General features: G+C 38.8%; 1 protein-coding gene across 1 annotated transcript in view; it reads left to right on the top strand.

Annotated features, from left to right (window-relative positions):
- Positions 1-13: 13 nt before the first annotated feature.
- The window catches only part of ANKRD31 (ankyrin repeat domain 31), a 185979-nt gene continuing 172390 nt past the window's right edge, over positions 14-13602 (top strand). The window contains 2 exon segments of the mRNA XM_033179887.1: positions 14-309; positions 6199-6272. Of these exon segments, the coding sequence (XP_033035778.1) occupies positions 206-309; positions 6199-6272 (178 nt within the window). The 5' untranslated portion in view covers positions 14-205.

Genomic DNA, 13602 nt, shown 5'->3' with positions numbered 1-13602 from the left:
GCGGGCCGCTCCCCGGACTACGACCCCGCCGCGCTCGCGGCCTTCTGCAGTCTCCTTAGCAGCCCTGCGCAAGGCCCGGCTCCTGCTGCGATTATATTATTTTTATTTTTAACTCACAATTTCCTCTGGCCCTCAAAGCGTTTTTTTGTTTGCGGGCAAGAGGGAGTTAGAGGAGGGTAAAAAAGGCTTTGAATGTGAGGCAAAGATGGAGGAAGGCCTCCAGGACCCAGACTGGGACAGTGATGAAACCGTGATAGAGGGTTCAGTGACGGAGAGCGACCTGGAAGAAAAGGAGCTGCGCTGGAGAAGGTGACCATCATTAGGGCCACAGTGCCTGAACCCTCGCGGCAGGGCGGCCCAGGTGCCCTCTGAGAGGGTCAGAGTTTTGAGTGGAGATCATGACCAGAGCATGTGCTTGTGGGCAGGATCAGAGCCTTGTGGGGCAGCCGTGCCTGAGCTGAGAGCTTGTAAATAAGCAACCCAGTCTGTCCCCACCTACCCCCAACCAGCTAGGGACAAAATGAGTTTTGTACTAGGTGGCTTTATAGCATTTTTCAAAAGGCTTTCCTTTTTGGGGTCTTTAAGTCTTTTTGCACAAGCAAAAAAGATCTGGGGTCTAAACTTAACTGCATTTTGATTCGAGAGACTTGTAGCTCAGTTCTGGGAAAATGGGTAACGGTTTCTCTCAAGAAAAAGAATGTGTGATGAGGAAACTGGACCCTGCCAAACTGGAAGCGAATAGTTTCATACAAATCCAAAAAAGTCGGTATTTCAGGTTATCAAAACCTTTCTCCAGCATATTCTGTGTGCTAGACACAGGGAAAAGAGAGCAGGGATGAGGCCACTAGGTCTGCTTCATGTAAGGGCTGTGTCTGGGACTTAAGTTGGATCATACACAGAATTAGGCGATTCTCCTTTCCCTCTCTCTCCTCTCCAGGATTCTCCTGCCCCCTTTCCTCATCATACCCACTTGCCAGTTCATATGATCAGAAAGACAGGTTTCTTTGAGTGTTAGCCTTTTCACTATAGAGCAGTTCCTTACAACGGGGACAGCCTTTAGCACAAAGAGTTAAGAAAAGAGAAAAAAGGAGGATTCTCTCCAAGCTTTTAAGGCAATACAGATCCCTTTTCCCAGTTCCTCTGGTAGAAAGACATTTTCTCTTGAGTTTTAAGTTCCCCAGTTGCCATGGTTGGTGGCATGGTTGGTGCCTGCTCTGAGGCTAGGGCCAGCCTTGGGGCAAGGCTGGGAGGTAAGAGAGAAAACAAAATAAAACCCTGGGCTTTCCCCTATACCTTCTGGCATGCAAGGGTCATTTTCCTTGGTCTTCTGGATAAAAGTAGGTTTGCTGTCTGTGCCCACTGGATGGTTCAAAGCTGAAAGGCAAAAAAGAACTAAAAAACAAAACCGAAAACAAACTGAAACTCATCAATAAATGGGTTGTTATTCAGATTTCAGCTTCAGTCCCCAATCTACCTGCTATTGTTTACTTTTCAAGGTTCTCAAGTAGTTTTAAAAAAAATTCATTCATAGTTTTTGGTTGTAATGAGAAATAGGCAGAGGTTGCAGTGAGCCGAAATGACTCCACTGCGCTCCAGCCTGGACGACAGAGTGAGACTGCATCTCAAAAAAAATAACAAAATAAAAGTACCAGCAAGACTTTCTGTTGAACTAGACAACTGATTCCAAAGTTTGTATGGTAAAATAATTAAGAGCAATTAGGAAAAGTCTGAAAAATAAGAACAATAAGGAGGTAATGACCTACAGGATATTAAAATATTTTCTGATATAAAATATTTTAAATATGATACTGGCACATAAAGTGACAGATCAATAAACAGCATAAAAGCCCCCAAAATAAAATCACATACATATGGGAATTTAGTATATTAAAGAGATGGCATCTCAAACCGGTGAGGAAATGATGGGATTCTTCAAAAAATGGTATTGGGACAATGAAGGATATATGTAGAAAATAGTTTAGTTGAATCCATACTTTACACTGTGCTCCAAAAAAATTCCATATGAATCAAAGATTTAAATGTTAAAAAAAAAAAAAAAAGTATTACAAGAAGCCAAGGAGGGATTCTTTTATAACTGTGGAGGAAGAAAGGCATAATTTTAATACAAAACTCAAAAAATTTCAATTATCAAGATTACAAACACATATACTCTTTGACACAGTGCTTATAGTTTTGCCTCTGTCCTCCAACATATATACACTTAGAAAATATCTCTGAAAGGGTTACAGAACAAACACCTTGGTTGCCTGTGGGAAAGAAAGTTTATATTTGAGGGGACAGGGAGATATTTTACTACATACCCTATTATATTGTTTGTTTTGGAGACAGGATCTTACGTTGTTGTCCAGTCTGGAATGCAATAGTGCAATCATAGCTCACTGAAGCCTCTAACTCCTAGGCCGAAGTGATCTTCCTGCCTCAGCTCCCTGAGTAGTGAGGACTATAAGCATGAGTAATCATGCCCAGTCTATACTGGTTTTTGAATTTTGAACCATATAAATATACTGTCTATTCAAAAACACTATAGGAAACATGGGCAATAAAAAGAAGCATGAATGAGATAGAAATCTGATCTAATTCTACCTGTATTAAGACTTTGGTATATTTTCTTCCAGCTTTCTATATAGGCTTTTGTGTGTGCACCTATAATTCTTTTACAAAGTTTGAATCAATTTGTACAAGTTTACAGTTTTCACTTAACATTATTTTTAAACATTTGCAATGTCATTAAAATTCTTCCCTAAATTATTGATAGTTTTCTGTCATAAAGATATAATTTATAAATTATATGATTCTAAAACAAAACATTTTGTTTTTAAAATTTTTTGTTATTGCAAATAACTCTGAGATAATTTCCTTAAACATTAAATGTTGGGTTTTTAAAAAATAATTTCCTTAGGAAAGAATCAGGACTTTATTATATATATATATTTTTGAGACGGAATTTCGTTCTATCACCCAGGCTGGAGTGCAGTAGCATGATCTCAGCTCACGGCAGCTTCCACCCACCCAGGTTCAAGCCATTCTCCTGCCTGGGCCTGCTGAGTAGCTGGGACTATAGGCACACACCACCATGCCCAGCTAATTTTTGTATTTTTAATACAGATGGGGTTTCACCATGATGGCCAGGCTGGTCCCGAACTCCTGACTTCAAGTGATTTCCCCACTTCAGCCTCCCAAAGTGCTGGGAATTACAGGCATGAGCCACTGCACCCGGCCCTTATTCGTACTTTTATTGGTATAATGTTAATTTTTTATGTTTACATATTAGAATATTAACATATTTATATTAGTTTTTTCATTTTTAATTAAGATTGTAGTAGGGGCAGAAATTCTGCCTTTCCCCTCATAGGGCCCTGGTTAAGCCTAAGAATTAAATATGAAATAGATTAAATACTTTAAATATTAAAACTTCTGTAAATTTAAAATAAGTTTTATGGGACACAGGAGTCCTCATAAGGAAATGAAGACCCAAAGAAATAGCAAAACCTGGTCGGGCATGGTAGCTCATGCGTGTTATCCCAACACTTTGGGAGGCTGAGGTGGGCAGATCACTTGAGGTCAGGAGTTCGAGACCAGCCTGGCCGACAAGGTGAAAACCTGTCTCTATTAAAAATACAAAAATTAACCGGGCATAGTGGCATGCACCTGTAGTCTCAGCTACTCAGGAGGCTGAGGCAGGAGAATAGCTTGAACCCGGGAGGTGGAGGTTGCAGTAAGCTGAGATCATATCACTGCACTCCAGCCTGGGCAACAGAGCAAGATTCCCATCTCAAAAAAAGGAAAAAAAAAAAAAAAGAAATGGCAAAACGTGTATGCTTTTGTATTAGGTTAAACAGAGAGGCAGTTGTGGAAAAGTAACTAAATTATGTAGGGAGGCCAAAGGAAGATAAGAATTATTTTAACAAGATCTGTTTGTACAGAATTCTCTTGGCTATTGAAAAATGTTTCTTTTCTCCTTCTACAGGGAGGGCATCTTTTACATAGGAGTTTTTATCTCCTGTTTTCAAGAAGAAAAAGGGAAACATCTGCTGTTTTTCAAGTTGCCTTTAGCTCAGGGTAATCCGTATGTCACAGTGGCTTATTTTGGGGTGGCATATTCTGTCACCCTTCAAGGAGGAATTTATGTAAAGTTCACCTTTTAAAGCGTACAATTCTGAGTTTTGACAAACATAATTGTGTAACTACTATCACAATCAAGATATAGAATAGTGTCATTATCCCCTAAAATTCTTCCATACCCCTTTTGTGTTATTTTTAAATACAAAAAAAAAACTCACAACATTTGGTTGGGTGCAGTGGCTCACACCTGTAATCCCAGCATTTTGGGAGGTCAAGACCTGAAGGTCAGGAGTTTGAGACCAGCTTGGCCAACATGGTGAAACCTGTCTCTACTAAAAATATAAAAATTAGCTGGGCTTGGTGGCAGGCACTTATAATCTCAGCTACTCATGAGGCTGAGACAGGAGAATCACTTGAACCTGGGTGGTGGAGGCTGTAGTGAGCTGAGATGGCACCACTTCATTCCAGCCTGGGTGACAGAGTGACTGTGTCTGAAAAGAAACAAACAGACAAACAAACAAACAAAAATCTCACAACATTTTAAGAGGTAAACTTACACTTTTAGGGACATTAATAGATAGTTTTACTTTTTGGAGGGACATTAATAGATGGTTTACTTCTTGGAAAAATGCACTATAGCTATGGTATGATTCATATTCTAATAATGAATTTTTAATCCTTAGTAATGGTCAGTAGAAAAGAGCCAAGAAAATGCTTCTCTTCTTATAGCAGGAGCCTGTACTCACTCTCACAGAGGGTGTGTTATAACAGAAAAGTTAAGGACTGGAGTAATTTTCATTGCCAATTTTTCTGATGCTGAGAACTATTGGAACGTTTTGGGTGTGTGTTTTTGTTTTTTGAGACAGTGTCTCACTTTTTCACTTACGCTGGAGTGCAACGGCCTGATCATAGCTCACTGCAGCCTTGAACTGGTCTCAAGCCATCTTCTTGCTTCAACCTCCTGAGTAGCTGGGATTACAAGCATGAGTGACAGTACCTGGCTTAATTTTTCATTTTTCATAAACAGCCATCCTGATGAGTATGAAGTAGTATCTCGTGGTTTTGATTTGCATTTCCCCAACGATTAGTGATGATGAACATCTTTTCATGTACTTGTTGGCTATTTGTATTTCCTCTTTGCAGAAATGTCTATTCAAGTCTTTTGTCCATTTTCTGCCCATTTAAATAGAAAAGATAAATATTTTAGTTTGCCTAATAGCATACTCATGGCATATCATGCTTATTTTCATAGCTCTGTATCCCTTACTAGATTTGGAGCTTCCTGGGGGCAAGGACTATGTGTCTTCTCTCTTTGTTACTGTGATGTTCCCTTGAACATAGTAAGAAGTAAATCCAAAAATTAAAGGAATTCTGGGCCAGGTATGGTGGCTCATTCCTGTAATCACAGCACTTTGGGAGGTCAAGGCAGGATCATTTAAGCTCAGGAGTTCAAGACCAGCCTGGGCAACATGATAAGACCCTGGCTCTACAAAAAAATATATTAAAAAAATAGCCAGGCATGGTGGTGCACACCTGTAGTCCCAGCTACTTGGGAGGCTGAGGCAAGAGGATCTCTCGAGCCCAGAGTTTGAAGTGAGCCAAGGTCATGCCACTGCACTACAGCTTGGGTGACAGAGAGAGACTGTCTCTCAAAATAAATAAATAAAGGAATTCTGTCAGTGCATACAATGAAAACATATACTCAGATATAATCCTGGAATATTAATCTCAAGTTCTCTGGTATAGAGAAATGTGAAGGAAAAAAAGCCACCAGCACTGGTCCCTCAAATGATCTCATTTTATCTCTTTTCAAAAAGTTATTAAGGTTTATTAGACTAGGGACAGTGATATTTGTCCCTTACCCCCAAATATTAAAAAATAATAACAGAATATTTGTAAAATTAACATGACTATATACATGAGTCTTTATTTTTCATCTTGGATGTATTTTCAATCAAATTGTACATTTCTGAAATAACACTTTGAAGTAGAAACATTAATAGTGATATAACTAAGAATTTTAGCAAGCTTTGGTATAATACAAATGATGGTTAAAATGTAGTCTTTGTTTAAGATACATTAACAACTTGTGTCTTCCCTTTTGGTATTTGAAAGGTTGCTGTTTGATCAAAACACAGCTCTTAAATCTGAGTTCAGTCTGCATCCTGATACAAGAGGAATGTGCAAAGGTGAGAATGATTCTTTTCATTAAGTAGTCCCTTTAGTTTCCCAGTAAGTCCTCATTTAATGTCATTGATAGGTTCTTGGAAACTGAGACTTTAAGCAAAATGAATTATAAGGAAACCAGTTTTACCATAAGCTAATTGTTATAAATAACCATTAAGTTTCTATAACATATTTCTGGTCACAAGACCATCACCGAACCTAAATAAATACCAACACACTTCTGATAGTAAACATTGAAATAAACGTGAGCTATATATACATTTAAGGAAGATTAATACAAACAAGTAACATAATTGTTTACCCAGTTATTCCACTTCAGGGTTGAGTGTCACCGAAGCCTATCCTGGCAGCTCAGGGCTCAAGGCAGGAGTCAACCCTGGACTGGAGGCCACTCCATTGAAGAATGCACCCACGCACACACACACACACACAGATACACAGACACACACACACACACACAGACACACACACACTTGTATTGGGACCATTTAGACATGCCAGTGAACCTAACAGGCACATCTTTGGGATGTGGGAAGAAACTGGAGTACCTGCAGGAAACCCATGCAAACATGGGGAGAACATACAAATTCCACAGACAGTGGCCCTTGCTGGGAATTGTTTTTTTTTGTTTTGAGACGGAGTCTCGCTCTGTTGCCCAGGCTGGAGTGCAGTGGCATGATCTCGGCTCACTGTAACCTTTGCCTCCCCGGTTCAAGCGATTCTTTTGCCTCAGCCTCACGAGTAACTAGGACTATGTGTGTGCACCACCAGACCCGGCTGAATTTTGTATTTTTAGTAGAGATGGGGTTTCACCATATTAGCCAGGCTGGTCTCGAACTCCTGACCTCGTGATCCGCCCACCTTGGCCTTTCAAAGTGCTGGGTTTACAGGCGTGAGTTGATTTTTTAAAATCAATGTTGAAATGAAGTTATTCAAGGACCTGCTGATTACTATTTCATTAACTTCTCTTTTCATCCTTAGTCTTGTTCCTTAATTTTAACAGACTTAGTTTATTAGGGCCTGTTAGACTAGGGACAGCATTGGGGATCATAACTTCCAGAAGATGCTAAAGATTCCTAGAAAGGGCAACGAAGGTATTAAAGTGCCACCCATATAGCCTTTTTTTTTTTTTCCAAATCTCTAGCCTAACCCTAGAACCTGTCTATTTGTAAAAGTAAATACTGCTTTTTAATAACCAGTCTTATTTTTCTAGATTAAAATTAGGGCACACACATCCTTAGTAAATATGTATTGTAAATGTGCCTTTCTTCTACCAATTCACCAAACTTCCTGAGGCCACTTCTAGGTTGATTTAAACATTTCTAGAAAAATCTATCACTGATAGTCCCTGTTCAGAAAGACCAATTCTGCGGTACTTGTTTAAATGATAGGTTGTTTCTCTTTATAGTTTCTTCCTGTGAGCCTTTAAAAAAATCTTTTTTTGGAGGATGTGTGGAAATAAGTGTGAAATAGAAAAAAAAATTCCTAAACATTCACGAAGGTCTTCTAACTTTTGTGTATTTATGGTTCACAGTCTTTTCACTGTACATCATCTCACCTGATACCTAAGCGGGAAGTTACAGTTTCATCTTGGAGTGCTTTTTCTCACATGTAATTGGAAGGGACAGTGTATAATATTGATCTCCAGGATGCCTTCTTATGATGTATAAAATACCACTAGAAAGGAGTTAGAGGTCTGTTTCAATATTCCAACCAAGTTTAATTTTTTTTCTTTTCTTTTCCAAATGGATAAATCTTTACTATGTCGCTGGTTATTAAAAATATTAAAATATAAAAGTATATCATGTAGAAAATGAAAGGTCATGTTCCTTACTCTTCCCTATAATTCTACTCCCAATGATTGCCAGTCTTTAGTATTTGTATATCCTTCTAATCTTTTGTATGCCACTATAAATGTCTTTTTTCATAATTAGTATCATACTCTACATTTCTTTCCTTGTCTATCTCTATCTACTTCAGTCTTTTGTTTATTTACTTTCATGTTAAAGAAGTTTATTTAAGCACAAGATCCATGATTCAAAAGGAAAACTAGCAATCATTTTTTAGACTCATTTATTTCTACTAAATGACAGATTGCTCTAAATTCAACGTCTACATACAAAAAAAGTTATAAAATTGTCCTTGGTTTTGCAAAGATAAATGAAAAACACTAAAATTCTCCAGTCAAACAAGGCGTGCAAGGATTTTTATGTGTTTTTGTGTGTGTGTGTGTGTGTGTTAAAATAGAGCAAAATAACTTACTGCATTATAAAAGTAAGAGCTGAGTGAGCATGCTACTAATGGAGAAAGTAGGTATTTTCACAGAGCCAGTGTTTTTTTTTCCATCCTAACTTCATTTGATGTTAGTCAAATGAACCTTTCACTGGCCATATAGTAAAACAAAAGAATACAATATGTTTGTGTACGTACACTAGTTACTCTATGTACAGTAAAGCAGCGGTCTCCAACCTTTCTGGCACCAGGGTCCAATTTCATGGAAGATAATTTTTCCAAGGATGGTGGTTGGGGGTATGGTTTCAGGATGAAACTGCTCCATCTCAGGTCATCAGGCATTAGGGTCTTATAAAGAGTGTGCAACCTAGATCCCGCACATGTGCAGTTAACAGTAGGGTTTGCACTCCTATGAGAATCTAATGCTGCTACTGATCAGACAGGAGGTAGAGCTCAGGTAATAATGCTGGCTTGCCTGCTGCTTACCTTCTACGGTGTAGCCTGATTCATAACAGGCCACGGATGGGTACTGGTCCGTGGTCCAGGGATTGGGGACCCCTGCAGTAAAGGAATAGAGAAGGGTAAATGAAACAATAAAGAAAACTATGCTATATTAGGATATGGTAGAATGAAATTGTTTTCTAACTGAGAATGTATTTCTGCTCTGTAAAAATAGAGTTATGGAGTAAAGTAGCAGGTTTTCTTTCTTTTTTTAATTTTTAATTTTTAAGTTTGTGGGTACATAGTAGGTGTATATATTTATGGGGTATATGAGATATTTAGGCATGATAATCACATCAGGGTAAATGGGGTATCCATCACTTTAAGCATTTATCCTTTATATTTCAAACAATCCAATTATATTCTTTTATTGTTTTACAATGTACAATTAATTAATTTTGACTATACTCACTCTGTTGTGCTAGCAAACAGTAGGTCTTATTCATTCTTTCTATTTTTTTGTACCCATTAACCATCCCTACATCCTCCTCAGCCCCCAATATTTTTCCCAGCCTCTGGTAACCATCCTTCTACTCCTTATCTCCATGAGTTCAATTGTTGTGATTTTGGTTCCCACAAATAAATGAGAATATGTGAAGTTTGTATTTTTGTTCCTGGCTTATTTCACTTGTGACCTGCAGTTCCATCCATGTTGAAAATGACAGAATCTCATTCTTTTTCATGGCTGAATAGTACTCTACTGTGTATATATATCACATTTCCTTTATCCATTCTTCTGCTGATGGACACTTAGGTTGCTTGCAAATCTTGGTTATTGTGAATAGTGCTAAAATAAACATGGGAGTTCAGATAGCTCTTTAATATACTGATTTTCTTTCTTTTGGAAAGGAAAATCCCAAATACCTAGGAGTGGGATTGCTGGATTGTATGGTAGCTATATTTCTGTTTTTGTGAGGGATTGCCAAACTGTTTTCTACAGTGATTGTACTAATTTACATTCCCACCAACAGTGTATGATGGTTCACTTTTCTCCACATCTTCACCAGCATTTGTTATTGCCTGTTGTTTGCATAAAGGCCATTTTTAACTGGAGTGAGATGATATTTCATTGTAGTTTTTATTTGTGTTTCTCTGATGATCCATGATGTTGAGTACCTTTTCATATATCTGTTTACCATTTGTATGTCTTCTTTTGAGACATGTTTGTTCAGATCTTTTGCCCATTTTAAAATCCAATTATTATATTTTTTTCCTATAGAGTTGTTTGAACTCCTTAGGTATTCTGGTTATTAATTCCTTGTCACATGGATAGTTTGCAAATATTTTCTCCCGTTCTGTGATATCAGGGTAATACTGTACACCACTGGGATAGACCTAAAGTACTCCCGTAGCCACCACCACTGGTTCAGACCTGAACCCAGCAGGGTACTGAGTCTTGTCCAAGGCCTGCTGTAGCCATTACCTGGCTACCACCTATGTTCACTATAGCTCTACAATCAGCAGGTAGCAAAACCAGCCAGGCTTGTGTCCTTCCCTTCAGTGCAGCGAGCTCCCCTAATCCTCAGGCAGGTCTAGAGATGCTGTCTGGGAGCCAGAGACTGGAATAAAAAACCTTAGAAATTTACCTGGTATTCTATTCTACTGTGGCTGAGCTGGCACTCAAACTAAGAGACACAGTCCTGCCCACTCTTCCTTCCCCTTTCCATAGGTGGAAGAGCCTCAACCCCATGGCCACCACTACCATAGGTCCAAGGCGGAATACTGCCAGGCTACTGCCAGTGTTCACTTAATGCCCTAGGGCTCCTCAGTCAGCTTGTGGTGAATGTTGTCAGGTCTGGAACCCACCCTTCAGGGCACTGGGCTCCCCTCTGGCCCAGGGTAGGTCCAGAAATGCTGTTCAAGGCCTTCTCGAATCAGTGATCCCAAAAGCCTCCTTGGTGCTCTACGCATTGTAGCTGAGTGAATACCTAAGGTGTAAGACGAAGTCCCCTTTACTTTTCCCTCTACCCTTCTCAAGCAGAAGGCCTTCTCTACCTTTCTCACCATAGCCACCACAGCTGTCAGTATGCTGGGTCTCACCTGAAACCACATGTCAGAGTCTTAGGTTTTCTTTTTAAGTAGACACCTCCTATCTCCTCTTGGAACACATCAATTGTATCTTCATCCACATTTGTGCTTGTGTCATTGGTTGCCTGTCAAATTGGAATCTAATCTGTCTCATTGACAAACCCTGTCATTCACAATAGGCTTTCATTAGTTTACCAAGTGGTGTATGACTCCTAATCCTAAACTGTACCACATGACCATCCTGCCTGCTACCTTCAAATTAATATGGTCATTGTTCTTAGTATTGACTCCTTGGTCAACAAAAAGTCCTTAGGGATTTTGTTGACCATGGTGATCAACGGAGTCTCTCCAGCTGCTGGTATACAAAAGAGGTACTAGGTGCATGTTGGAGTCTACCTCATCCTTTTACATTGCTATGTATTATTCCTGCCAAGACTAGCTTTGTCAGGGAGACCCCAACCCAGCAGTGCTAGAGGAATTTAAGACACACACGCAGAAATATAGAGATGTGAAGTGGGAAATCAAGGGTCTCACAGCCTTCAGTGCTGAGAGCCCCGAACAGAGATTTACCCACATATTTATTAACAGCAAGCCAGTCATTAGCATTGTTTCTATAGATGTAAGATTAACTAAAAGTATCCCTTATGGGAAATGAAGGGATGGGCTGAAATAAAGGGATGGGTTGGCCTAGTTATCTGCAGCAGGAGCATGTCCTTAAGGCACAGATCGCTCATGCTGTGGTTTGTGGTTTAAGAATGCCTTTAAGCAGTTTTCTGCCCTGGGTGGGCCATGTGTTCCTTGCCCTCATTCCGGTAAACCCACAACTTTCCAGCATGGGCGTTTTGGCCTTCATGAACATGTCACAGTGCTGCAGAGATTTTGTTTATGGCCAGGTTTGGGGCCAGTTTATGGCCAGATTTTGAGGGGCCTATTCCCAACAATTCCATTGTATGAATGTACCTTATTTAATGAATTAATGATATTAAATGTTTTTCAATACTATTACAAAATATGAATATATTAATATTTATACCTTTGCCTGCTTTTCTGATTATTTCCTTAGAATAACTGTCTAAAACTTTGTGCTCAGCTCTTGACATATATTTCCCCCTAAAAAGATGTCTCCTCCCTACGATCAATGCAGGACATAATTCAGTCTGTGTCAAATAAAAAGTATCTGATTTAGTTTTGCATTTTCAAAGAATACCAGTGTTAGGCCTATTTTAATATTGATAACTCATAATTACTTTTTTTTTTTTTTTTTTTTTTTTGAGACAGAGTCTCGCTCTGTCACCCAGGCTGGAGTGCTGTGGCCGGATCTCAGCTCACTGCAAGCTCCGCCTCCCGGGTTTACGCCATTCTCCTGCCTCAGCCTCCCGAGTAGCTGGGACTACAGGCGCCCGCCACCTCGCCCGGCTAGATTTTTGTATTTTTTTAGTAGAGACGGGGTTTCACCGTGTTAGCCGGGACGATCTCGATCTCCTGACCTCGTGATCCGCCCGTCTCGGCCTCCCAAAGTGCTGGGATTACAGGCTTGAGCCACCGCGCCCGGCCGATAACTCATAATTACTTTTTGTGTGTGAATTGCCTGCATCTGTCTCCAAATTATTTTCATTTTATTATTGATTTATAAGAGCATTTTATATATTAAAGATAGCAAATCTTTGTCATATATATTGTGAATAGTTTTACCCAGTTTTCTGGTTATCTTTTAATATTATTCATGATATATTTTGCAGTGAAGAAATTTTAAGTTTTTGTGTAGTAAAAGCTGTTGGTCTTCTCTTTTAGGGTTTGTTATTTCTCTATCAGACTTAGAAATACTTCAGTGACCTCAAAACCATAAAGATATATTTTTAATCTTTATTTCCATTGATTATATTTATAGCTTTTATATTTTTAACATTTGGAATATTTTGGCATATGAGAAAGGTAGGGCTCAAACTTTATTTTTTTGAAATGGTTAACCAATTTTCCCAATATCATTTATTGAATAATCCATCTTGTTGCCATGGTTTAAAATACCATTGTCATATATTAAATTTCCATATATATGTATGTATGTATGCCCATTTTCTACTTATTGTTTTGTTTCATTGACCTGTTTGACTATTTCTGTGACTATTTTGTCACTACATTATGTTATCACCCTTAGCTTTAGTATAATATATTTCTATATATGGTAGGGAAGATATCCTGTTATACAGAGTAATTGGCCACAGCATTCATCCTAAGTTTCTTTGGTACAAACAGCAAGCTCAATGCAATATGACACTAATCACAGTGTTCTTCCAATTTACCTTCTTCCAACTTTTGTTAGTGGGATTTTCTCTGAACTGGGTGGTTTTCTGGAATTCTAATGGAAAAAATGTATGTGTATATAAGATAGATAGATAGATAGATAGATAGATAGATAGATAAGATACATAGATAGATAGATAGACAGTTACTTCTGAGAGATCTTTTCCTTTTCCTATGTTGTGTGATGAGCTGTGTCTTAGTCAACTTGGGCTGCTATAACAAAATACTATAAACTGGATGGTTTGATCTACAGACATTTAGTTTTCACAG

This window comes from Trachypithecus francoisi, unplaced genomic scaffold (assembly GCF_009764315.1).
Source record: "Trachypithecus francoisi isolate TF-2019V2 unplaced genomic scaffold, Tfra_2.0 Lachesis_group2, whole genome shotgun sequence".
Classification (NCBI taxonomy): domain Eukaryota; kingdom Metazoa; phylum Chordata; class Mammalia; order Primates; family Cercopithecidae; genus Trachypithecus; species Trachypithecus francoisi.
Note: the sequence above shows the minus strand (reverse complement) of the source record. Positions and strands in the feature narration are given on the sequence as shown.